The 24,960-nt window shown below is 61.9% G+C and overlaps 3 protein-coding genes across 4 annotated transcripts in view; 1 reads left to right on the forward strand and 2 right to left on the reverse strand.

Annotated features, from left to right (window-relative positions):
• Positions 1 to 266: 266 nt before the first annotated feature.
• BLTP2 (bridge-like lipid transfer protein family member 2) lies at positions 267 to 14,594 on the reverse strand. Its single transcript, XM_076354458.1, has 39 exons — positions 14,524 to 14,594; positions 13,501 to 13,630; positions 13,173 to 13,219; positions 12,725 to 12,887; positions 12,527 to 12,645; positions 12,083 to 12,143; positions 11,664 to 11,862; positions 11,376 to 11,499; positions 10,863 to 10,987; positions 10,710 to 10,777; positions 10,458 to 10,606; positions 10,087 to 10,205; positions 9,681 to 9,844; positions 9,275 to 9,539; positions 8,949 to 9,154; positions 7,688 to 8,783; positions 7,248 to 7,439; positions 6,952 to 7,154; positions 6,754 to 6,872; positions 6,460 to 6,680; positions 6,126 to 6,316; positions 5,941 to 6,040; positions 5,664 to 5,866; positions 5,009 to 5,303; positions 4,739 to 4,896; positions 4,411 to 4,617; positions 4,193 to 4,292; positions 3,815 to 3,997; positions 3,400 to 3,521; positions 3,166 to 3,321; positions 2,962 to 3,083; positions 2,697 to 2,877; positions 2,531 to 2,617; positions 2,317 to 2,427; positions 2,095 to 2,230; positions 1,723 to 1,847; positions 1,278 to 1,379; positions 1,035 to 1,169; positions 267 to 822 (listed from the first exon to the last, which is right to left on the reverse strand). The coding sequence occupies exons 1-39, from the start codon at positions 14,592 to 14,594 to the stop codon at positions 640 to 642; spliced, it is 6,738 nt and encodes a 2,245-aa protein (XP_076210573.1). The 3' UTR covers positions 267 to 639.
• Positions 14,595 to 14,983: 389 nt separating this feature from the next.
• Positions 14,984 to 17,458, reverse strand: SDF2 (stromal cell derived factor 2). Its single transcript, XM_076354916.1, has 3 exons — positions 17,290 to 17,458; positions 16,985 to 17,181; positions 14,984 to 15,785 (listed from the first exon to the last, which is right to left on the reverse strand). The coding sequence occupies exons 1-3, from the start codon at positions 17,456 to 17,458 to the stop codon at positions 15,498 to 15,500; spliced, it is 654 nt and encodes a 217-aa protein (XP_076211031.1). The 3' UTR covers positions 14,984 to 15,497.
• Positions 17,459 to 17,529: 71 nt separating this feature from the next.
• The window catches only part of SUPT6H (SPT6 homolog, histone chaperone and transcription elongation factor), a 30,599-nt gene continuing 23,168 nt past the window's right edge, over positions 17,530 to 24,960 (forward strand). The window contains exons 1-3 of one of the 2 annotated variants that reach the window (XM_076354957.1): positions 17,530 to 17,582; positions 24,009 to 24,150; positions 24,637 to 24,795. In XM_076354957.1, coding sequence (XP_076211072.1) covers positions 24,042 to 24,150; positions 24,637 to 24,795 — 268 coding nt within the window. In that variant the 5' untranslated portion in view covers positions 17,530 to 17,582; positions 24,009 to 24,041. Of the gene's footprint in view, positions 17,583 to 18,269; positions 18,364 to 24,008; positions 24,151 to 24,636; positions 24,796 to 24,960 lie in introns of those variants that run through there. The other variant, XM_076354958.1, reaches the window with a different exon arrangement.

Here is a 24,960-nt window from a genome sequence, read left to right on the forward strand (position 1 = left end):
CGCTGAGCCTCGGCACAGCACCGGGCACCAACTGGCTCACGGAGGAGACAGGAGAGAGACAAGCGCAAGGGCTGAGCCCGGGGCGATGCAGATGCCCCAAGGGAGCCCCGAGCCCCCAGAGCGGGTGCCCCGAGCAACCCCCGGGGAAGGGCAGGGGGTGAAGCCACAGCAGGTGGGGTGCTGCCGAGCTGAGAGGGGGGACGGCGCTGAGCCCGGCACTGCGGCGTGAATGGGGAGGTGAGTAACGAGCCGCTGGCCCGAGACTGTTCCAAATTAAAAACTCTTTATTTAAACTCTTTCCCATTCCCCTTACTCCCAGCCTGGAGCGATCCTGCTGCTTCACCAGGCCCAGGGGCCGGGCCCAGCACCCGCGCAGCGGGGAGGGGGGAAGCTCACGGGAGCCCTTGGCACGGGGGTCTGCACCCCACGAAGCGGCCCCGGAGCACGCTGCGCCCCACATCCCCGTGCTGCCGCACCCCTGCCCCACAGCAACGGGGCTGCTGAGGGCCTGCGCGTGGCTAACCCCCACCTCAGGCATCGCCGTGCCGAGCAGCGCGGCCCCCCCCACCATAGGGGTGCCCCTCCGGAGGGGAGAGCACGGGGCACCCCAGTCCCTTCCCGGCCAGCCGGGTGCTGCCGTCATTTGCGCCTGCCGAAGATCGACTTCTTGCTGGGGTTCTTCTCACCCACGCTCAGCCCGATGAGCAGACGCGCCTTCTCGTCCTCCTCCTGCTGCTGGATGGTCCCATCCGATTTGTTCTCCAGCTTCCCCCGGGCCTCCGTGCCCGCCGCCGGCTTCAGGCGTAGCTTCTCTTTGATCACCTGCCCCAGGATTTAGGGGGCTCAGCACCCCACGGCCGCACCCAGGCCCCTCGGCGTAGGTGAGAGCCTGAGCTGCTGATCCAGTGCGGCTGCTTCCCGCTCTGGAGAACCTGCCGCCCGCTGCAGGGTTACCACCTCCGTCCTGGGCAGAGCGGCTCCGGCAGCCTCCCTGCGAGCAGGAAGGAGGCACCGCGGGATGGAGTCCCACGTACCTGTGCCACCAGGGCTTTGCGACTGTCCCTCTTCACCGCCATGGCAAAGTCCAGCCACGTCCACGTGTTGTTGTGGTACTCCAGGCACGGCAGCACCAGGTTCAGGTCGCCCCAGTCCACGCTGTTTTTCTCGCCCTGGGTGACAGGGGTGTCAGGCAGCGTGGGATGATGCCCCAGGCCACCCCCCAGCCGGAAGGGCTGTGCCCCCTCCTCAGCATGCCCCGTCCCGCCGGCCCCCCGCACCTTGTAGCTGACGCAGAGTGGCACCTGCGGGATCTTGATGTAGATGAAGGAGTTGTTCATGGCTGCGCGCTCCTTCATCTTGTCGATGTCATCCACGGGATGCTGGGGACAGAGCAGGAGCCATGAGCAGAAGGGAAGGAGAGGGGACACAGCCAGGAACCAGCAGGGAAGGGACAGCTGGGCACTAGGCCATGGCATTGCTTCACCGGGGAGAGGTGAGAGCTGCTCTGGCATGGTGTTAGGAAAATGAGATGCTGCAGGGATCACATCAAGCGTGCAGGTGCTTGGCTGTAAAGGATGCAAATCCTCATGGTGGGAGGGAGCAAGAGAAAACGGACAAGCAAGCAGGGGAGGGCATGGCTGCCCAGCCCTGCAGCCGAGGGAAAACAGACTGGCTCCACAGCACGACTCTCCCAGATTCCCCCCTCAAGGCAGCAGCAGGTACCTCGGGTGCTTTTCGGAACGATCTTCTGACCCCTGATGTCCGATTCAGTCCCTGAGCAACTCCCTTCCCAGGGCCCAGCGAGTCATCGGCCACAATCAGCTGCCGCGGCTTCACCACGGGGATCCCTGGGACAAACAGGGTGGGAGGTGGTGGTTGATGTCCGGCTGGGGCTTAGCCGTGACCCAGACCCCTCCCCTCCCAGCTTCGCTGCTCTCCCCACCGGCTCCCTGCCCACAGGGGAGACCACGAGTCCCTGTTCCTTGACGCGTGGCCTGCCTGCAGCAGCCCACAAACACATCCCGGACACGCAGCCAGAGCTGCTCAAGGACATCGCTCGGGTGCCAGGGAGGAGGGTGACCACGAGCCTCTCACCTGTTGTCACCAGCTTGGACTTGTCTTCCTCATCCCCCACCTCCTCCTCCTCCACGTTGCGGCCGGGGAAGAAGAAACCCATCATCCTGTGGAAGAACTGGTGGGTGAGCTGGATGGTGAGGGGTACCACGTTCACCTGCGAGGAGAGAGGCACGTCAGAGCCGGGCACACGCTGCCCGCGCCCCGCGAGGACCCTGCCACCTCCCGGCCCGGCCCTGGCACCTCGAAGTGCTCCTTGATGGAGATGCCTCCCACGGGTGGCCGGACCTTGCTGAAGATCCTCAGTGCCAGCTGCCGGCCGGACTGGCAGGAGCTCTGGGGACGCAGCACCACCTGCAGGGAAGAGGGTGGGTGGCCGGGGTGAGGCCAGGCCACCCTGGCCAGGCCACCCGTGGGTCCCCAGGGCGCAGGGCTGCTCCCCCAGGCTGCCACTTGCCTTGTACACAGCGTTGGGCAGGAGGTTGTTCATCGTGACCCAGCCTAGTTCCAGCAGATGTTCGGCCGTGTCGTCAGACTTGTTGACCTGCGCACACAGACCCGTCAGCCCTGTGTGTCCCGGGCCCTGGCTTGGGCGCTGCGGGTGCTACCGGCCGGCTCGGTACCTTGCTGTAGAGGAAGCGTTGGAGCTCCAGCTCGGCTATGCCCAGCTGCCCGTCCTCCTCGGTCAGGCGCCAGCGTGCCTGGGCAAAGTAGAACTCAGTCCGCCGCGCCACGCTCACGTCTTCCGGCTGCTTTCGCAGCTCCATCTTGTTGGCTCGCTGCAGCTGGAAGTCCTTGAAGCACCTGCAGCAGAGAGGGGACCACTGGGACGTGGGAACCCTTGAGTAAGGGGGATACAACGCTGGGGAAGCCAGAGATGGCCCCTACCTGATCAGTATGTTCAGCTCCTCGCTCTCCAGCTGCAGGTCAGCTTTCTCCTGGCTCAGCTGCTGCTGCAGCCTGTGGTTGAGGTCAAGCAGGCTCTCGTTTTTGCTGTCGTCCTGCAGGGACTGAAGGACAGACAACCCTCAGCACCCTCTGCCCCGAAGCAGGGACCCCGGGGAGCCAGGCCCTGCCGGGATGCAGGCTCACCTTCACGTTGGAGTACATCTGCTTCTCCAGCTGCCGGATCTGGGCAACGTGCTGCCTGACGGCCTCTTGCAGGTGTAGGATACTGCTGCGCTGCTCCTCGGGGTTGCTGGAGATTTCCAGCTGGAAGCGGACCCGTTGTTTCTTCTCGCTGTGCTCCTGCACACAGGGATAGGTGAATGTTAGGATTGCCCTGGGTGCAGCGAGTGACACGGTGACCTGAAGCCTCATGGGTACCTTGCGTTTGGGCTCCACGTGGAGCAGCAGGTTGTTGACTATGTCAAGGATCATGGCATACTGCGCGGGATTGGTGGAGATCTCCAGGTCGTGGTGGATCAGTGTGAATGTGTCCACAGCTCCTGCAGGGACACACAAAGGGCAAGTGGGGCCTCAGCATGGCCAGAAACGGGATGCATGTGGGGGCCAGCCAGAGATGGAGAGGGATGGGGAATGAGCCAAGGCGGTTACACCGGCTCCAGTAGGCACAGCACGTCCAGCATCATCTGGTGCACTGCCGCGTGGCTGGGGACCCCTCCCGTATGCACCCCTCTGATCACAGCAGGGCCAAGACAGATCATCCCTGGACTTAGCCGGCACCTGTGGGTCAGCCCAGAGCTCTACCCCCTGAGGTACACTGCCTGGATGTACTCACCCTCCTGCTTCTTCAGCAGATCCTCCTTCTCCTGGTTGGCAGGAGTCTCGGGGGGCTTTATCTGCGTAGCCAGCTCGGGGTCAATGTCATGGCTGTAGCTGATATAGTACATGCGGCAGCTGCAGCGAGAGATGATCCTCTGCACCTGCTGGGTCTGCTGGGCTTCTGAGGGCTGGTTCCAGTCTGGGAACAGGCAGGGGGACCACGGTCAGAGCGCCATGTCCCGGCACGTTGGGGACCCCACGGCGCAGGGCTCAGAGCATCAGCCAGCTCCTGGAGCTGTCTGGGGACAGGCCAGGCGCTCTCAGCTTCACCAGCCTTGGGGTCACACAGGAGCGGGATTGGGGTAGGCACAGCAGCCAGCTCTGTGGGCAGTACCTGTGGTGGTGCTGACCATGCCCCCCACCGCCTGCCCGCTCTCCATCAGCTCCTGCACCGAGTCCAGGCTCCGTTGCCGATGCTCCTCAATATTTTTCACCTGGGGACACAAGGAGGCACCACTGGCTGTCCCTGCTCTCCCTGCCTTGGCCAGGGCACCGTCAGCGCTGCCTGTCCCCCACGCAGCTCACCCATCACAGCCACCCCGAGCTGCTCACCTCCAGCCAGAGCTGCCCGTGCTCCCTCTCGGTGGGGCCGCTCTCCGTCGTGGCGAAGTACTGCATGCCATCCAGCAAGCAGGTCCAGGACGTCTTCTGCTTCAGCGTGTCCCCGTACCAGGCGGGGTGGTGCTGGCACTGCAGCAGCTGGGCCTTCGCGGCGGACACAATCACGCAGCCCTCTGTCTCCGCGCCGCGCAGCACCATCTGCGGGGGGAGAGACCCTGGGGGGCAGACGAGCCCTTCCGGGCCAGGCACGGCCCCTCTCACAGCAAAGCCGTGGGAAGCGGAGAGCGTGGGGACGGGCTGGCTGGCTGAGGGCAGGTACCTGGCAGTTGACCAGCTCGATGAGGCAGTTGCGGTTGTAGATGTCATCGGTTTGGCAGGCGGCGATGCCGCACAGCTGCTCACTAGCCCCCGACTCCTCCTCTGTGAAGACCACGAACTTGTCCGTCTCCTCAATGAGCTTCTGCAGCATGTAGGCCCCTGGGGAAAAAGAAAGGGTCAGCGCGAGGCTGTGGGGGGCTGGCTGGGGGCGACGGGGTGAAGGTAGGCATGGCTTTGGGTTTCCCATTGCTCCCCTCCCTGCTGTGCTCACCCCCCGAGGAGGCTCTCTCAGGACGGCCGCTGATGACGGGAGCGGTCACTCTGGCAGGGACGGAGTGAGCGGAGAGTGGGCCCCGTTTCAGCTTTTTGGCTTGCAGCTGCGTGTCGATCTTCAGCCCCTTCAGGGCCTCGGTGGACAGGTTGCGTTTGAGCACAGCCGCTTTCTTGTAGCCGTCGTAGAGGCCGAAGGCGATGTCCCTGTTGGTGGTGGTCCAGGACGCCCGCAGGTCCACCAGGTGCAGCTGGTGCGTGTGGAAACCATCGTCCCCATCCCGCAGTGGCAGCTCCTAGGCACAGAGGGTCAGAGCCTCAGCACAGCAAAGCCACCCACAGTCCCTGTCCACGGGCTTCACACACAGGGGCTGGGAGCCGTGCCAGTCCCTGGAGGCAGGGCACGGGGACCAGAGCCCGGGGGACCACCCCAGAGCCCTACAGCAGGGACCCATACCAGGGATCCTGTGGCTGGAACAAGGCATCCCTTTGGCCAGGCACTCAGGAGATCAGAGGCCCTGCAGGTCTGTCTCCTCTCCAGCCAAATCCCTCCCCCACTGCACCCAAAAACCAAGGTCCCCTTGTCCCAGGGGGATGCCATCAGGCCAGCGCAGCCTGGGTTACACTTGCCATGCCCCGTGTGTTTGCGGCAGTACCTCCTCGGCCATGCGGTTGCTGTGCCTCTGGTAGGTGAGGGAGGACAGGCTCAGCAGGTGGGTTTTCTTCACCAGGGTGTCGAGCCGGTGGTCAGCGTTCTCATCGCAAGTGGAGGCCATGAGGTGCACGGTGACCTGGCTCAGGTCGCTCACCATCTGTGTGATGCTCCATTCCGAAATCAGGCGTCGCATCACCGTGCCGGCTGGGGGACAGGGAGAGGGGGTCAGCCAGGGCCCTGCCCTGCCTGGAAGCACTGCCGGCAGGACCCCCCCTCACCTTGTGGGATGAGCCGCTGGGTGCCGCGAGTGAAGATGTGCCCTTGGCAGCACTCCACCTGGATCCCCCGCTGCTGGGCAAAAGAGGCCCAGTAATGCACCTGTGAGGGAGCAGAAAGCAGAGGCTGAGAGCCCAGCGCAGGCAGAACGGGGAGGTAACACCGGACGCCCACCCCCACGACTTGCCTGCAGCCGGGGGAAGAGCGCAGTATAAGACAGCTGCTTGTAATGCTGCCCCAGCTTCTTCTTAGTGGGTTTCATGTTGTTGAAGAGCTTCCCGCGGCAGATGGGGCGCGTCACACTGGTCCACGTGGCCCAAAAGTTCTGCATCCAGCGGAGGGTGCTGCTGTAGAGCAGGATCCGGGGCTGGGAGTGCTCTGAGAATACACCCGCTGTCAGCCAGCACCATGGGGCAGGGACACGGCAGCACCCAACCCAGGACCGATAAGGATCACTAAAACCAGCAAGCCCTGTCCCATCCCCCTCGCCCCTGAGGGATCCCCAGGGCGCTGTCACCCACCCTCACTGGGCCGCGTCAGGTCCATCCGGATGGAGAGGTTGAGGTTCTCGGAGCGGAAGGCACGGTAGGAGTCGTACTGCTGCCCCACCGGCACCTCGGGCAGGAACTCGGGGGAGCGCAGCACCACGCCGTGGTGGTCGTGGGGGTTCCCGTGGCACAGCCACTGCAGGTCCAGCGTCATGCACAGGTCGGGCAGGTGCAGGAAGCAGCAGTCATCATATCTGAATGGGAAAAGAGACCCCGGTTACCCCCCGGCACCGGTGGCAGCCCCCACGCTCCCGGGCCCACACTCACTTGGAGGCCGTCCGGACGTTGATGTCCAGGTTGCCCTTGAAGACGAACTGCCCGGGCTTCCAATGGAAGGAGAGGTGGCTCCACTCCCAGTGCATGTTCTCTGTGGTGTTGTAGGGGTCCTGCAAGGACAAGTGTGGGGAGAGGCAGGCGTGAGCCAGCCCCACGCCGGGCTCTGCTCCCTATCCCGGCAGCACCCACCTCGGTGGCCAGCTGGTGCAGGTTGGCCTGTTCGATGTCCATGTGCCAGTCCCCGTGGAAGAGAAGGCGGCTCTTGTCCCACCAGGGCAATGGGGCGCTGGGGTCCTCTGAGGGCTTGGTGAGGAGATCCACGCACTGGCCGATCAGGGTCCAGGCCGGGTCCCAGCAGGGCCCCCACACGATGGTGTACTGGGAGATCTCAGCTGGGGACACAGAGGTTGGCTCAGCCCTTTGCATGTCCCACGCAGCCCTGTCCCCACCCCGGCACAGAGCCCCCCTGCCCCTCCAGCTCTTACAGTGGAAGTCGTGGTAGAACTTCAAGGGCGGCATGTTCCTCTCCACCGTCGCGTCCCCCCAGGGCAGCCCCAGCTTCAGGACCTGGCGGCGCCGGGAGCAGGCCTGGCCGCACTGCTCGGCTCCGATCAGCCGGCCCGAGAGCTGCCAGTTCCGGATCTCAAAGAGGTAGCGAGGGTAGTCGCGGATCCGCACTGCGGGCAGAGGAAGGGCTGAGAGATAGGGCAGCAAAGGGTCACTGCCCTGCTCCCCCACTCTGGGCCACAGCAGGAGCCACTGTCCTGTCACATCTCTGCTCCTTTCCCGCTCCCTCGAACCTCCAAAAATCATTTCCCCTGCTTGGTTACGCATCACGTGGTGCCAGCAGGTCCCTGTCCTGGGACCCCAGGCCATGCAGCCTCCATGCTGTCCTCCATGGGCACCCTCACACGAAGCAACTCACCAAAGAAGCTGCCAACTCTGCCCTTCATCATGCGGCACCACTGGGTGACCATCTCCAGACCCTCGGGGGGGAACGGGCTGACACCATCCAGGTCCCTCATCTGCTCCAACACACGCTCCGTGCCGTGAAAGGACTCATCGGCCATGGCCACCAGCTCCAGGTGGGCCAGGGTCCAGGTGAGGAGGGCCCTCCGCATGGGCGTGTTGGCATAGAGGCGCCGCGAGCGCTGGATGTAGATCTCGATGTTCTTCTTCTCCAGCGAGGCATAGAGCTCCTCGATCTTGCGGGCAGGCAGCAGCTCGCCGTGTTGCTTGCGCAGCGCAGCCACCTTGGTGTCCAGCAGCTGCAAGCGCTTGGCGCTCTCCTTGCTCTCGTCCTTCATCAGCTCGTAGTTGTCTCGTAACTTGACCTCGAAGACGTCGTCCAGGAAGACCCAGGAGAAGTGCGTCACTTTGAGCAGGAGGTCAGGGGGCAGTGCCGTGCTGGCAGGGCGCCTGCGCCGATGCAGACCTTTCAGCCACTTCTGCACGCCCACGGCAGCATCCAGCGTGCGGGAGAAGTCGTACTGGTAGGGGAACTCGATGGTCACGCTGGCAAAGGAGAAGGCCCAGCCGCGGTTGCGGAGGGTGCGCAGGGTGGGGAAGGTGCAGCGGTGCAAGATGACCTCCTCCAGCTCTGGCAGGAGCTTCACCTCCACCTCCTTGAAGCTGAAGATGCTGTGTCCGTCAAAGCCAGCGGCCAGCTCGGGGCAGTAGCCGTGCAGGGCACTGCCATGCCAGCTCACGGAGGTCCTTTCGGCAGCCAGGCTGATGTAGTTGGCTTCGGAGACAAAGGCTGTGAGCTTGGCAGAGCTCAGCTCCAGTGACAGGGACAGAAGTCTTTTGGGGGGGGTCCCATCTGGCTGGAGGGGCCCCGGTGTCTCAGTAGGGGTGGCCGGGTGGGACGCTGGGCTCTCTGAGGGCAGGGAATGAGGCGCCCTGTGGCCGAGGGCGCTCTGCAAGGCTTCGTGGCACTGCAGGGTGGCCAGGGTGTGATGGTACAAGTGCATGTGGTCCGGCGGGCTCCACAGCACCGCCAGCCCCTCACCGCACTGCACCTGCAGCAGAGAGAGCGAGCAGGCACCAAGTCACTGCTGGGTCCAGCACAGCACATCCCCATTCTCCTCTCCAGCACCTTTTGGTGCCAGCCAATCCTCTCCCTGCGCCATCCATCCCAATCCCACCAGTACAGGATAAAGCAGAGACCCGAGGCCCACACCAACCTCCAGGGAGCGGATGCTGCTGTGGTAGGTGACGGAGAGCATGGAGAGGTTGGCCACCGGGTTGGGGATGGCAGGAGCTTTGCAGCACGGCTGCATCTTCTCCGTGATGCTCTTCACCAAGGCCAGCACCATGCCCTGGACGCTGACCGTGCAGCTCTCAGCGCTCCCCAGGACGGTCAGCGTGTCCAGCCGCAGCTCCAGGGCGCCTAGAGAGACGGCACGTCAGTGCTGGAGGCACGGAGGAGGCACACCACGACATGCCAGGTTCCTCTGACAGCAGGCCTGTTCCAGGACAGCCATCTGGGATCAGCCTGGATGCCACTTACCCACCAGGGCTGAGAGCGTGAAAAGGTTCACATCCTCCACCTTCAGATCCACCTTCCAGAGCAGCCCCCAGGGCTCGCTTGAGGCAGAGGGCAGCTGCTTGGCAAGCTCAGCTCCACTGGGCCGTGGGCAGAACAGGGGCAGGACCCTGGCCAGGCACTCGGTGCAGGTGTCCGATGACTCCACTTGCAAACCCCGGATGGTGCAGTCCAGGAAGAGCGTGTCCGACTGGGCGCTGGACGTGCCCAGGGGCTGGTTGTAGCTGCCCTGCAGGACAAACAGGACGATCAGTCTCAGGCTGCAGGACGTCCCCATGCCTCCACGAGTCCCCGTGCTGCCTGCATGGGGTTCCAGATGGGCAGCCCGCCCCCTGAGAGCCACCCCTCGCCCCCTCGGCTCGCCCCTCACCTGCAGGTTGAAGGAGTCGAGGATGAGGGCTTCTCCCCACACGTGCATGTTGGGGGGATGCGGGGCACGCTGGATGTGCGAGTCGTTGCCCACGCGCCAGCAGAGGTGGTCCACAGCCAGCACCACTCGCTGGTGCACGCTCTGTGGTCGCAGGTGCTGGTAGTCTGTGGACAGAGAGGAGGGGGCGAGTGCGGCCACGGCTCGCTGCTGCCTGCTCTGCTGCCCCTGAACAGGGGCAACCCAGACCCAACCAGGCAGGGGTCCACAGCCCCTGGCCAGACACAGACATGGGCAAGCACAGAGGCGGCACGGCCCTCCCCATTCCCATCCTGGTGCCTCTCTGGCAGAGCCACCAAACCCCCAGAAGAGCCCAGCAGCCACCCTGGTGCCAGCTGCCAGCCCGCACCTGCAGAGACGGAGTTGAAGCCCAAGGCGAAGGGCGGCGTGTCCCCCAGCTGCACTGACACATTGACGTTGGACAGCGAGGCACACAGGATGATGGGCGCTATGATTTGGGGATAGCTCCTGCAGGGGACAAGCAGGGACGGGCTGTTACTGGGGCGCTGCCTGCCACAGAGCCTGGCAGGGAGCAGGCCCAGAGGGATGCCCTCTCCGCAGGGACCCTCCAACTGCCCACCGCCCTCTGTACCAGCCTCCCCATCCCAGGGGCTGTGCACAGGGCAGAGAAGGTGCTGTGTGCCTGAGCACCCTGCCAGAGGGCGGCAGGCAAGAGGAAACAAGCTGCGATACCAGCAGCTGCGCTGAGGCTGACTTTACCTTCCCTTGTGCCCTTGGCTGGGGATAGGCACCGCCTGGCACCTGTATTCCTGTGCCAACAGGCCCAGCCAGTGCGAAAACTCTTGGTGGCGGTAGTGGATGATGCAGGTATTGAGCAGCACAGCAGCCGAGAGGTCAATGGCTGTGACCTAGAGCAGGGAGAGGGCAGGGTGGCAAAAAGCTCATGCCAGGAGCCAAACCAGCCCCCCCCTCCCCGCCCAGGGGACAGGACCGTGCCCAGCGCCCGCTCACCTGCACGCTGGTCTTCAGGGAGTTGAGGCACACGATGCGCTGGCGGCTCTGGGACAGGAGAAGGCCATCTGGGGAGAGAGAGGAGCAGAAGTGAGGGGTGGCGGAGGGTGGTGACGGCAGCCCTGTCCCACAGGTGTCCTCCTGGCTACTTGCCCTCCAGCTGGAGGTCTACACTCATTTGGTCCAGGTCTGAGGTGGGCGTGAAGTTGCGCAGCGGGATCTGTTCCTCTTCACGCTGATATAGAAACTGCAGCAGCTTCAGGCTCCAGGTGAGGTGCCTGTGAGAAGCAGGGAGTCACTGCCAGAAGGGAACTGCACCGTCATGTCCTCCATCTCCCCATCCCTCATCCCCAGCTGACCGGCATGCTGGCACGGACAAAGACACCAGCCAGTGCCCAGCTGCAGCCCAGCCCAGCGCTCTCATCCCATCAGCAGAGGATCCCATCAGGCTGTCCTACTGGAGGACTAGCTCACGTGCCTTCCTCCTTCCCCAAGAGCCTGGCCCCAGGCCAAGCTCAGTCCTTCCCACTGGGGTGGGATCTAGGACTCACTCTCTGCGGTCTGGCAGAGCAAGGGATGAGCAGGGAATGGCACAGCTGTCCCCAGGTCCCTGTCCCCAGTGCTGATCGGGGCTAGGACAGCCTCCCCCTCCACCTGCCTCCTTACCTCTTCTGGCTGTTCATAGACAGCACCACGCTGGTGTTCTCCAGCTTCACCTCCACCCTCCCGGGGATGAGCTGCAGCGTGTCCCTGCTCAGCAGAGACAGGGACTTCAGGGGCTCCCCGGGGCCTGGAGAGGGACACACAAGAGTCACCGGAAGGCTCTTGCCCAAACCCCCACGGCCCCGCAGTGGGAGGGAGCGATGGCACAGCCAAATCCCTCTGGCTCCGGCGCAAGTTGGGGGCTGCCAGCCCCTGCCCTGCCCAGAGCTTGTCCCTGTCCCCATCCCTGACCTGAGCTGTGCTGTTCCCCCGCGCTGCTGCGCTGGGCCCCGCCAGCGACGCGGTACAGCAGCGGGCTGCAGAAGAGCCCTTCGTGCAGCTCTGCCTGCAGGGTCCAGACGCGCAGCCTGACGCCCACCAGCCGCCGCTTGCTGCTGATCTCCAGTGAGAGGGAGAGCGCCAGGGCCAGCTCCGCCAGGCAGGTGTCATCCTGTACCAGGACACGGGCAAGGAGTGCACGGGGAGTCACCCAACTCCCTGCCAGTGGATGCTGCGGGTGAAGCGCTGGGCACAGCACGGAGCCCAGAGCCTTGCAGGAGCCTTGCAACATCGCCCAGCCTCAGGGACGGGCTGGAACAGGTCCTCGGGGTGTCCCAAAGAGCCAGTGCCCAGGCCTGAAGTGTTGAATTTCTCCCTTCCCCAGCACTCACCAGCTGGCTGCTCCGGAGCACTTTGCTGTTCACCTTTGTCAGGCTCACCTCGCAGGTCAGGCTGGGGAGAGCAGAGAACAGATGGAGGCTGCGGGCCCTGCTGCCTCCGAAGCAAGCCCCTGCCCTCCCTTTTCTGTGGGACACAGGGACCCCAGGTCCCGGCTCCAAGTCCTCCCAAAAGCAGAGCACACCCTAACTCTGTGCACAGCGCAGCGACTCGTAATTTGGAGAACACACAACTCGAGCTTCCCGTGAAGGGAAAAGGGACCAGACCAGCCTCAGAGGAGGTTAATGTGTCACATCACAGGTGACATGGGATGCTGCCGAGTGGGATGGAGCGAGGCAAGACACCAGGGAGCCTGGCTGGGGTCAGAGGAGCCTCCCTGCCCCCTGGGACCCAGGGCCGGGCTGGGGGAGCAGAGCAGCACACGAGCACAGCGTTACCTCTTCCCGTCGCCATTCAGGAGGAGACGGGTCTTGCTGGCCTGGATGTGCCAGAGAGACTCCGAGGTGGCCACGTGCAGAACGATGATGTTGATGGAGTCCACGTGGATGGAAAAGAGCTGGGGGGAAGGTGCTGCTGTGAGGGATGTCTGACAGCAGCGCAGCCCACAGCAGCCTCTCGCCGAGCCAGTGTCTCACCTGGCTAAGGAGCCTCAGCAGGGAGGGTTTAAGAGTCAGGTCTGCTCTGCTTTCGTTTCCATCAGCTTCTCCGGGAGCCTCTGGGATGGACGGCTGGAACCCAGGGCCCTTCTGGAGATCGGTGCGGATTCGCACCTCGCCAAAACACAGCTCAAAGTAGCGTCTGCAGAAGAACAGCACGGGCAACTCTTACAAGAGCTTGCACATGGCACACCTGGCCCCATCGCCAGGGATGTCCCCTCGCCCTGGGGACACGCAGGACCGGCACAAGAGCATCTGCACGACACTGCCACCCTGAAGAAGGGTGCTTCACTCCCACACAGAGCAGACCGTGGGGAAACAGGCACTGCAGAAAGGTGTAAAGGCAGCAGAACCACAGTCAGTGGGGCCAGGGATGAGCCAGACCCCCCAAAGAGAGCAGGGAGGGAGCTGGGGTGGGGGTACGTACGGCAGCTCCCGGCTCAGTTTACTGGAGATCCAGACGTTGTCGATCTCCTGCAAGGACGCACAGGTAGGTCAGAGAAAAAAACAACTTGGTTCTGCCTTGTGATGCTCATCCCGGTGTTCCTGCTCTGCTCCCAATGCCTGGCATCATGCGGGGAGAATCGGGGAGCATCCAAAAACCCCAAGTTTGGCCATGGGAGGAAGGGCCTGGCACCAGCTATGGGGCTGCGCGACAGGAGCTCGGCTGCAGGGACTTGCTGCCAGCCTAGAAGTGACGGCAGTGTCCTGCCTGCCCTCATCTGCCTGCGACCACCCCTCGCCCGGGTACCCACCACAGTCTGCTGCTCCCGCTGGAACTTGAGGCTGATGTTCTGGGCCCAGAAGAAGCCAAAGGAGCCGATCTTCAGCTCCGCGTGAAGCTTCTGCCGGCACCAGGTGATGGCCAGGCGACACGCCAGCCACCTGCGGGGACAGGCAGAAGGCCAGGGTCAGCCTCCCCGCTGGGTGCTGGGACCCTCTTTGCCCTTCGAGCGCCAGCTCCAGCACCCACAGCTGGACGGGGGCTCCCTGGGCAGAGGCCTGTCGCCACGGGTGCCCCAAGCTGGGGCAGACACCCTGCAGGGTCACCCCCCCCCCCAAGCCCTGACACACCTCCCCCCCGGCCCTGAGGGCCCCCTTTGACCCCCACACCCCCCGACACCCCATGCCCACCCCTGAGGGCTCCCCTGGACTCCTATAAGCCCCCAAGCCCCTGACACCTTCCCACCCAGCCCTGTGGGCCCTCCCAAACCCCCGCAGACCCCCCCATGCCCTGCACACCGCCCCTCCAGCCCTAGGAACACCCCAACCCCCTGCAGGCTCCCCCCCACACCCCGACACCTCTCCCCCAGCCCCGTGAGCCACTCCAAACTCCCGACACCCCCCCCCAACCCCTCTTTGTCCCTCTTAACGCCTGCTGACACCCCCCCCAGACCTCCGACAGCTCACCCTCAGCCCCGTGAGTCCCCACACACCCCTGGCAGCCCCCACGCAGCCCCGTGGGCCCCCTCCACCCCTGACACTTCCCCAGCCAGCCCTGTCACCCCCCCGAAACCCCTGCGGGGCCCCAAAACCCCCTGACACCCCACTGCCAGCCCCGTGGGCCCCCCCTTGACCCTTGCGAACCCCCCCCTCAGCCCTATCACCCCCCCCCCCCCCCAACCCCTGCGGGCCTCCCCTACACCCCTGTCACCCCACTGCCAGCCCCGTGGGGGCCCCCACGACCCCTGCGGGCCCCCCCCCCCCCAGCCCTGTCACCCGCCCCCGAATCCCCGTGGGCTCCCCCACGCCCCCGAACCCGCCCCCCAGGCCCTGACCGCGCCAGCAGCCCGGCGAGCAGCGCGACGACGACGAGGCCGAGCAGCGCGGCGGGCAGCGGCGGCGGCATGGCGGCCCCCGGCCCCGGCGCGTCCCCCCCCTCCCACCCCTGCCCCGGCGCCGCCACCGCCGCCGCCAGCGGGGCCGACCGCCCGCGCACCCGGAGTGGCCGCTGGGAGGGGCGGGGCGGGGCCGGGCCGGGCCGGCGGCGCGGCGGGGCCGAGCGGCGTTTTCCCGGAGTGAGCGGCAGCGCCCCCGCCGGGGCTGGAACCGGGATGGGGGGGGGGGGAAAGGGTACCGGGTCCGCCCCCCAGCCCCGCTCGTCCCCTCCACCCCCCAACCCCCCCCGCACAAACAGCCACACCACAGGGGGAAATTCAGCTCTTTTATGGCCCCGGGCCCGCGCGGGGAGTATTTGGGGGTACAGCGCGGGGGGGGGGGGGGGGGGTGACGGGGCGCAGCTCCCGGGGGACAGCAGTCCTTCGGGGGGGTCCTCAGCCGGAGGGGACGGAGGAGGGAGCTATAGGGGAAGGGTTGGGGAGTTAAGGAATCTGCTCTGGGCCGGGTCTGGACACCGGGCTCGGCTCTGGGTCGGGTCCGGACACTGGGCTCGGCTTTGTGCTGGATTTGGGGGGGTGGGGACCCGCTTCGTGCTGGACCTCAGACGTGGGGGCTCTGCTTTGGGTCAGGCCTGGACATTAGGATCTGCTTTGGGCTGGATTTAGGACGTTGGGACCTGCTACACGCTGGATCTTGGGCTCTGCTCTGGGTCAGGTCTGGACGTTGGGATTTGGGACACCGGGATCCACTCCACACCAAATTCAGGACTTTGGGATCTGCTCCACGTTAGATTTGGGGCTCTGCGTCCCGGCGTGTGTCAGACCCGGGTGGGGACAGGGGCCGTCCCCCGGGTCGAGCGGCCCCGAACGCTGCCGGGCAGCGCCCAGAGGCTCGGCGGCAGTCTGTCTGTCCGTCACAACTCAGCGTGGTACTGCTCCGCTTTGAAGACCTCGCTGGGCTGCATGAAGATGCCCTCCATCACCTTCCAGTAGTTATTCTGGCTGGAGGCGGCCATGCCGTGCACCTCCTTCTGCCCGTGGATGGGCCGCCCGTACTGCTCCCCCGTCACCGAGAGGAAGACGTCGGTGGAGGCGTGCTGGAAGCGCACCTCGCCGTCCCGCGCCCAGTAGGTCCCGCTGCACACCACCGTCCAGTCGTCCAGGTAGTCGCCCTCGCCGGCCTCCCCGAACGCGCTCACCTCCTGCGGGTGAAAAAGAGTCCGTTTGGGGGCCGGGATGAAAAAAAAAAAGGGGGGGGGTGGGGTGTCAGGGGTGTCGAGCTGGGCCCAGAGGGCAAGGTGATGGGGGGGCAGAGGAAAAGGGCTGGATCTGGGGGACAAGGTGGGGGACCTAGTTGGGACTGGGGCTCTGTTGGGACTCAGAGGGTCTGGTTGGGCCTGGGGCGCTGGGGGGAAGGGGTGGGCCTGCGGGGGCAAGGGGGAGCTGGTAGGGACAGGGAGAACCCGGTAGGGACTGGGGAACAAGATGGGGCTGGCAGGGACGTGGGGGACGAGGGGGACCCGGCAGGGACTGGGGAACAAGGTGGGGTTGGCAGGGACGTGGGGGACAAGATAGGGCTGGCAGGGACGTGGGGGACGAGGGGGACCCGGCAGGGACTGGGGAACAAGATGGGGCTGGCAGGGATGTGGGGGACGAGGGGCACCCGGCAGGGACTGGGGAACAAGGTGGGGCTGGCAGGGACGTGGGGGACAGGGAGAACCCGGCAGGGACTGGGGAACAAGGTGGGGTTGGCAGGGACGTGGGGGACAAGATAGGGCTGGCAGGGACGTGGGGGACAAGATAGGGCTGGCAGGGACTGGGGAACAAGGTGGGGTTGGCAGGGACGTGGGGGACAAGATAGGGCTGGCAGGGACGTGGGGGACGAGGGCGACCTGGCAGGGACCGGGGAACAAGATGGGGTTGGCAGGGACGTGAGGGACAAGGGGGACCCGGCAGGGACTGGGGAACAAGGTGGGGCTGGCAGGGACGTGGGGGACGAGGGGGACCCGGCAGGGACTGGGGAACAAGGTGGGGCTGGCAGGGACGTGGGGGACGAGGGGGACCCGGCAGGGACTGGGGAACAAGGTGGGGCTGGCAGGGACGTGGGGGACAAGGAGGACCCAGTCTGAACCGGGGAACAAGGTGGGGCTGGGAGGGACGTGGGGGACCCGGTCGGGACCAGGGAACAAGGCAGTGCTGGCAGGGACGTGGGGGACAAGGAGGACCTGGTCGGGACAGGGAGAACCCGGTAGGGACTCAGGGGACCCAGCGGGGCCTGGTGCCGAGGTGACGAGTTGGGGGGGGGGGCGCCGGTTGTGCCCGGGGAAAGAGGCTGGGCCCGGGGGACAAGGCGGGGGGGATCCCCGGTCGGGCCGGGGTCCCGGCCGCGCCCGGCGGGTACCTGGTTTCCGGAGAGCGGGGAGGCGAAGCGGTGGCTGTGGAGGTTGCGGCCGGTGCCCAGGTGGGTGAGGCGGATGGCCTGCCCGCAGCGCACCGGCGTGCCCCGCTCGCAGACGGCCGCCGTGCGGCCCCGCACCCGCCAGTAGCTGTTCCCGTCATCCGCCGCCGACACCCCGGTCACCGACTGCTGCCCGCTGCCTGCGGAGGGGAAGAACCGCGCTCAGGCCCGGCCCGGCCCGGCCCGACCCGACCCGACCCGACCCGGAGGGCACGGTACCGGTACCGGGGGTGGGGGTGTCCCGTTACCGGAGCCGTAGCGGACGTCGTGCGAGTGCAGGCGGACATTGTGCCGCACGTTGAGCAGCTTCACCACGGAGCCGCAGGTGACGGGCCCGGGGCCGCCGCGCACCGCCGCGCCCAGCGCCAGCACCAGCGCCAGCACCGGCACTCGCCGCCCCGCCACCGCCGCCCCCATCCCGCCGCCGCCGGAAGCGGAAGCGGAGCCGCTCCGCCCGCCCGGAGGTCGCCGCTCGTCTGCTCCGCCCCCCCTCGCTCGCCGCCGCCGCCGCGGAGGCCTCCATTTTCCCTCGGCGCCTCGGGTAAGGCCGCGCCGGGCGAGACGGGGTCCGCGACGGGCCGGGCGGGGGCGAGCGGCGGCGGCGGCGGGGGGGGGGCCGGCAAGGTCCGCGTCGCCCTGGCACGGGCGGGGGGGAGGCCGTTGCCAGGGGAACGGCGGGGCCGCTGAGGGCCCGGGGCGGCTCCGAGGCCTCCTGGGCTGGGCGGCCCCGCCGCGCCGGGGCCCCGGTAAGGGCCGTAAGGGTGGCAGGGACGTCCCGGTGCTTGGCGTCGGGCTGGGCCGCGGGCCCCGGTTCGGGGGTGAAGGCGGCGGCGGCGGCGGCCCCTCCGCTCCCGGTTGCCGGCCGCGGGTGGGGCTGGCGGCAGCAGGAGCCTCCCGGGGCGGAGACCCCGGCTGGGGACCGTGCCGCAGCGGGGTGACCCGGGCTGGGGCGGGCGGCGCCCGGGAGAAAGGCGAGGCGGTGGGCAGGGGGCCCGCGGCCGGGGTGGGGGGCTGCTCCCCCGGGGACGGGAGGGTGCCGCTGCCCCCCGCCCGCCGGAGCGGCCCGGCTCCCCCGTGGCAGAGACCGCAGGGGACCCGGGGGCTGCGGAACATCGCTGACACGGTGGGAAAAGCTGGTAAAGGAGAGGTGATGGACATGGAGAGCGTCGGCCTGCTTTTCCGCGGGGCGGGGGAAAGGGTCTGACCTTTGTTTCTCAGGTAGGCTGGCGGCCTGGATCGTCCCGCTCCGCAGGTGTAATTCCCGCACGGCCGGAGCGCTGCGTTTGGTTTTGCAAACTTCTGACGAGGTCCTCCATGAAAAGGCAAGGGGCAGCAGCCTGGGAAGGCCCTTTTGGGGGTTGATAACTGACTGAAGGGTGGCAAATAAAGGGTAGGGATGAACGGTTGGCGCTCACAGCGGAGTGAGGTTATTGTGGAGTTTCAGAGTCATCTCTGCTGCTTTTTTTTTTCTGAATACGGTGATGTGGAGAAGGAAAATTTAATCCTAAGTTATTTAGGATAGCTAAACCGGACTGTGGGAAGTTGCAGAGACCAGGTAATACTGAGTGGCTGAGTGCTAGTGTGGTAAACAAGATATGATGGCAACGGGTGTAATGAAGGTAACAAACACCACAGCAATTAACTCTGCATCAGCTTTTGCTATTCAGGAAAGAGCTGTTGGTGTCTCAGCAATTGTTTCTTTTAAAACGTTGCTTCAACACCCCGCCGTAGCCTAAAAAGGGTATTTTGGAATTACTTTAAAGGAGCAGAGAACAAAGCAGAAAACATCATTACACCACTGCATAAATCGTTGGCAGCTTGTGCCCTGGCGATTGATGGTAGTTCTGGTTAGCCCATCCCAAAATGGGAGCACTGGAAAAGGTAGGGGCAGGAGTGGCGCGGGCGAGCAGGTTTCTGGGCAAGCGAAGCCTTCGTTTCCTCACCTTAGGGGAGAAGCTTGCTGACAGGAGGTACGGTGCAGGTGCATGAAGTTGTGGGCAGGTCAGAGAAAGCAAGGAGGGAACATCAATTTTCTGTTTCTTACAGGAAATTATGATGCAGCAAGTCTAAAATAAACAGGAGGAAGTGCTTTTTCACACAACATGCTATTAAACTGTGGCACTCTATCACAGGATGTTCTGCCGCCCGATAGCATCGGGGGCGGTGGGACTAACGGGGAGCATTAAAACTAACGAAGCAGGTATGGGAAGTTCCTGAGCTGCAGTAGCTGGCTGCCTGGCCTTTCCCTGTCGCGGCATCGTTGGTCTCCAGTCGTCGTTTCGCCCCTGCGCTCCTTTGCACACCTACCGCCGAGGAGGGTGGGAGTGTCTGGTATAGGTCCTGACTTCAGAAATTCATAAAACAGCTATAAAAGGTAAATACAAAACTATATGTTGCTGATGGTGTGTCAGGGCTGGCAGGCCCCGGCGGAGATCGGCCCTGCAGAAGTCCCTGCCTGTACTAAGGAGTGGCTCTGAGGAAGAGCTCAGCGCTGGCGAGGTGCCCGTGAGGGTATTTTGTCGTGGTGTGAGTGCCTTACAGTGCTTCACAGGGATGGTTTTTTTAGGCTCATAAGCTTCAAATTAAAAGAAGCCAATATGATCTTGTCTGAATTCTGTGGTGGGACACAGCCTGGAGGTCATTGCTTAGTGATTAGCAATCCACACATTCCAGCTCAATCGTGGCTGCTTTTTTTTTTTTTTTTTTTTTTTTTAAGAAAACCAAAATTGATTTCATTGTGAGAGCTTCAGGGGGTGGAACAGTGGCGTTACCTTTGCAGTTCATTTGGGTTTTTCCTAACGAGCCATTTATTGTCACAGTCTCTTACTCCTGTGGATGTACTCGGGCCATGCTAAAATTAATTTCATGAGCATTTAATTGACAAAATGAATAGATTGGGCTTCCTTAGGCTCTATGTTTTAATTGAGTCAAGTTTCCCAGCCGCCTTATTCTCACAGAGCTTTCTGAATCCTCTCCAATTTAACTTTTCTCTTTGAAGTGTAGACATGAGAACTGAGCGAAACTGTTCAGCGGTGGCTTTGGTAATGTGTTTCCATGGACCTACGTGATCTTAAGTGGTCTGCGAGTTGAACCATGAAATGGCAGAGGTTAAAACAATCCCTGTCCAAACCCTCTCCCCCCAAAAAACCCCCCCCACAAAACCAGTATTAGTGTGGGTCAGGGCCTTGATGTAGTTTCTCCCACGAGGGACAGGGAGAAGTCAGGACTTGCTTCTCTTCAGCACTGCATGCTGCAGTAAAGCCTAGACTAGCACTTGTTTTTGCTGTTTTGTGCATTGACACTGATATCCTGAGGTTGATTGCTGAATAATAAATGTGTCTTGCTGTGAGGACACTCCTTGGTTATTCTGTGAGCACCGCTGAGGCCTCATGCCTTAGCTGGCATCCCTGTGCCTGGAGAGCATGAGATGCTTCTGGTTTCCCTCACCCCACGCCTGCTCAGGCTGTGAAGCTCCCGTGGGGCACTGGCACTCCCAATGCTGTGTGTCCCTGCCTTTCCAGAGTGCCACTGTAACTGGCAGGAGTTTTTCCCATAACACATTCTGATATTTTGCAGGTACTTGCTGTGTATCTCCATTTCTAAACCTAATGAGTTAACTTTTGTTTGTGTATGATGTACAAAGCTGTGTCTGCCTCCAGCGCTGTGATGTTTTGCAGTCCTGAGCAGCCAGCAGGTACCTGGATGAGTGGCCAAGGCTTTACAGGTATTTGAACGTCTGGTTTTCAGAATTCTCAGGTCCATCACAAAGCAGCGCTTGTTCCAAAGGCGGTGCCTCACCTAACCAGGGAGGCAGCCCACAGTGCCTGCAGCCGATGTCCAGCCCAGTCCTGCCGACCTGGTCAGAGATCTACGGTCTCGGTATTGACAGCGAAGAGAGCTATCTGCTCAGGGTCATCCCGGTTAAACGGAGCTTGTGGACTCTGGGCAATTGCCATTGTGCCCTTGAGCTGAGCAAAGTGCGGACGCCCCTGGCCGAAAGCAGAGGTCATGTAATTGCTCAGCCCTGAGCTGCTCTGGAGTCGCTGCCCAGCGAGAGAGGCCGTGCTCGAGGCGCCTGGCTTGGCGCGGAGGCACCCACGCTTCCCTCACTTGCTGCCGTGGTGCCGTCGCAGCGCTGCTCGCTGCATTGCTGTTGTCTTTGGTCCATCTTGGTCAGCGTCTAGTGGCCGTGGGGTATCTCTGGGGTAAAGCTATATATATATCGCCCACAGGAGCCTGTCTGCTTGTGTACAGGTAAGCGTGCAGGATTAGGCACGGTCTCCCTGCCTTTTTGGTGCTCTGGTGCAATTTAGTACTTGCCTCTGTGCTGCAGCAATCTCTGACCCTTTCCTGGGAGGGTTACAAGAGCAGGGATGCTTCTGTGCTGCTCCGAGGAAAGGCCCGTAGCAGGCCTTTGGGTTGGCCCAACGCTCCTCAGTCTGGAGACTCTTAAACCCTCTCCAAGCCAGACAAGTGGTGCTGCTTGAGCGGGGCTTTCCCTGTGTGACCGACTGCTCGGGGAGGGCTCCCGCCGGGCAGCAGTGCTGGTCTGAGCTCTGCCTCTGCACCTCCGCCCGTGCCGGCTGCAGTCTCTGCCTGACTCCCTGTCTTGTTTTATTTCAAACGAAGGCCTCTCTGGAGCGGAGGGTGGGAGAGGCACCTTTAGTCCATACGTGATTCAACGTCTCCTTGGTAATAGCTACCCTTGCTTCCGTTTGCCGTGCTAAGTGACATCCCCACTGTCCTGAGGCGGATTTCACTGGAGCTGAAAGCACCCGTTTTTGTGGGTGGTTGGCTTGTGTGGAACCTGCTCAGCTGGATCATTAAATGAGATGGGTTTCCTAAGTCATAGCTGTTCCCTGTGTGCAGACAAATTTGATTTGATATGACCTAAAGTTGCCAGGAAATGGTAGAACAAGTGATGAGGAACAAAGTTGGAATTGCGAGCAAAACGCTTCACTGGCAGAGAATAGTAAAATTGCATGTGGTGCTATGACAAGGGGTTTCCTTTCTTGCTGGATTTGTGTGTTGATCGTGGACAGGAGAGAGATGAGGTTATTAGACTTAGAAATGGAACATGCTTATGGATACGTGTAGAAGAAGAATTGGTGAGAAAGTGTGAAGTTGACATAATATTCATACACAGGCTGGTAAACTTAACAATTCCTGTTCCTCTACTGTACGTAGTTACACAATTCATCAATGGCATTTGTTTCGGGAACAAATTTGTTTATTTCTGAGAGGGATGCTTAAATACATGTGTGTGACTTCTACGGTGTCCTCTCGAGGACGGGGATCGCCCCGTGCCCACGCGCCAAGCCAGAGCAGCGATGTCCTGTCTGGGTGCAGAGCAGTAGCCTTGGCCTGCCACGATTTCTGCCTGTCTGGAGCATCGTAGATAGATGTTGGCCACAGCCATGTAATCTACAGCCAAGGAGTATGAGCTGCTATCTGCTCGTGTCTGAAATCTGGCAGAGGTCTTTCCCTTGTCTTTGTTGTGGGTTTTCTTTAATGAGATACGGCCGACATTCCTTTGGAGCTATTAGTATTTTAAGGCTTAAAAGATTCTCCAAGATCGGCCTTGCACTTTTTTTGTTTCTTTAACTGAGAAATAAGTCCCTGGTTTTCTCTAAGTTACTGTGTTTGTGTACCAGATGTGTGGATCTCAGGGCAGAACAAGAAGTCCCGCACCCGAGAAGTGTCGTGGCAAAGCCTTGATCAGGTTGTCCTGTGTGGGACTGGTTTCCTTCGCCTGTTTGTTTGCAGTGGGGAAATGATTATGGGAACATTTTGAAGCATGTTTGTTTATGTGTCATTCCCTGGTATATGGAATTCTTTTTGCATCTTTTTCACCTTTTTTTTGTGTTAAATTACATCAGATGTAATTTAACATGGAGATTTTGGCTTTAGATCTGACATCTCCTCTGAGCTTCTTTTTGCGCCTTCTAAAGGCTGGTTCTTCTTCCTGGGCTGGCGTTTTCAGCTTCACAGCCATTTGAGGAATTGATTTGTTTTTTGTTACAGCTGACTTTTGTAAGCTTCTGTTGTTTTGGTGTATGTAAAAAGGAACTGAAAAAAAAAAAAGAATCCTTTGAAAATTTTAAAAATGACAGCAAGTTTTGTAACCACAAGAAGTGAAAGGCTCAGAGAGACAGAACTTGAGCCGTGTCTTTATGGACACGCACTTTCCTTTCTGCCAAGCTTGATTTATACTGCTTCCAGGAACCCCAGTTGGGGGGAAAAACATCAAACAAAAGGTTCTGGATATAGAAAATACCCCATTTCTGTAGTCTCTTGTTACTTCTTAATCTCTGGTTGGAGGCCCCTGGCCTGGAACATCCCGGCCGCGGCTCCGGCCGTGCGGGGCGGTGGAGTTGGGCAGCCGGCAGCCCCCAGCCCCGACCCTGCAGCACCCTCCAGGCCTCTCTTCTGTTTGCTCCGTGGGGCTCCCCAGATCTCCGCAGAGCCTTGCTAACAGCCCGCGAGCGCGGCTCCATCAAGGCCCTTTTCAGGGTCACCCTGGCTTCATTAACATGAGTGAGAATTAATCACATTAAGATCCTAACTGGTCGGACTGTGTGCCTAACATAGCGCTGCGTGGGTGACAGCATGGGGTTGCTTTCCTGGCCGCGTGGGATGGTATGGACGGGATGAAGGGCTTTGGCTGCATGCGCCATTTCAGCCGCAGCCGAGAGCTCGGCTGGGTAACGAATGCCACTGTGACAGGTCCTGTCCCGCTCGCTGAGATGTGGGTTGACAGGAGCTAGCAGCACTTGGCTGCTGGCTCTGCTTGCCTAATCTCTGGTGACAGGGGTGTCCAGGCAAGGTGGACACTGGGTAATTCAGGGCCTTGATAGATAATTTGAAACCCTCTTGCCTTAACTGTCTTCTCTCCAAAACCCGGTAGGGGGAAGTGCTTGTGTTTTGCTCGCTCAGCTGATGCTATGGATGTCTCCTCTTTCCCCAGTTCCTGCGGAGCCGTGTGTGAAACGCTGCAGTCATGTCTGACTTCGTAGAAAGTGAAGCGGAGGAGTCGGAAGAGGAGTACAACCAGGATGGGGAGGTTGTGCCCAGAGTAACCAAGAAGTTTGTAGAGGAAGATGAGGATGGTGAGTCTGCCTGTCTGTTCTGAGTTTGCTGAATTGTCTCTGTGCCTCGCCGCTCTATTTTACATCCCATGACTCTGCAGATGGAGCAATAACTATGCTATAATAGCATGGCCATCTGTAGTCGATAATCTCAGCTGTTTAAGTGCTTCCCTTCCTCAAAGTCCTTAGGTGGTTTTTATATTTGGCAATAGAAAATATGCTGCTTCACCCCCACGGGACTTGCAGTCGCACAATTTGATAGTAAACAGTAAAAGCAGAGGAATTCTCCCAGTGTGACCACTCCACCTGTTCCCTCTGCAGACAGAGCATGAGAGAAGAAGTGGGGTTCTGGCACGAGCAGCTGGCTGGCTTCTGTGTCAGTACAAGTGTTCAGCTAAAACTCTCTGCATGGATAGCGTGAAGGAAGATGCCGTTTGCACAGAGCCGAGAAGGAGTCTCGGCAGATAACCAATGAGTACATGTCTAACACTTGCTGCTCTCCACCAGATGAGGAAGAGGAGGAGGAGAATCTCGATGATCAAGATGAGCAGGGGAACCTGAAAGGATTCATTAATGATGACGACGATGAGGAAGAGGAAGAGGAGGAAGAAGCCAGTGACTCTGGAGACTCTGAGGACGACGTTGGCCACAAGAAGAGAAAGCGCAGTAAGTTTTATGATGATTGTTCATAGCGGGCCACAGCATAATGCTCTCAGGCTGCCCTGCGGGAGAGCAGAGCTCTCCCTCTGCCCTGGGTGTCTGCATGGGCTGGGTAAGTAATACCCTTCTCACTGGTTGGTCCATTCCCAGTTTAGTAAAGGGAGAGTGTAA

Source organism: Aptenodytes patagonicus, chromosome 17 (genome assembly GCF_965638725.1).
Source record: "Aptenodytes patagonicus chromosome 17, bAptPat1.pri.cur, whole genome shotgun sequence".
NCBI lineage: Eukaryota > Metazoa > Chordata > Aves > Sphenisciformes > Spheniscidae > Aptenodytes > Aptenodytes patagonicus.

Coding starts and splice junctions, on each gene's coding strand:
- BLTP2 (XM_076354458.1), bottom strand. CDS start 14,594: ATGCCGCCGCCGCTGCCCGCCGCGCTGCTCGGCCTCGTCGTCGTCGCG. Junction 13,631..14,523: donor CTCGCCGGGCTGCTGGCGCG/GTCAGGGCCTGG, acceptor CTGTCCCCGCAG/GTGGCTGGCGTGTCGCCTGG. Junction 12,144..12,526: donor CTGAATGGCGACGGGAAGAG/GTAACGCTGTGC, acceptor TGCTCTCCCCAG/CCTGACCTGCGAGGTGAGCC.
- SDF2 (XM_076354916.1), bottom strand. CDS start 17,458: ATGGGGGCGGCGGTGGCGGGGCGGCGAGTGCCGGTGCTGGCGCTGGTG. Junction 17,182..17,289: donor CGACGTCCGCTACGGCTCCG/GTAACGGGACAC, acceptor TCCCCTCCGCAG/GCAGCGGGCAGCAGTCGGTG. Junction 15,786..16,984: donor CCCCGCTCTCCGGAAACCAG/GTACCCGCCGGG, acceptor TTTCACCCGCAG/GAGGTGAGCGCGTTCGGGGA.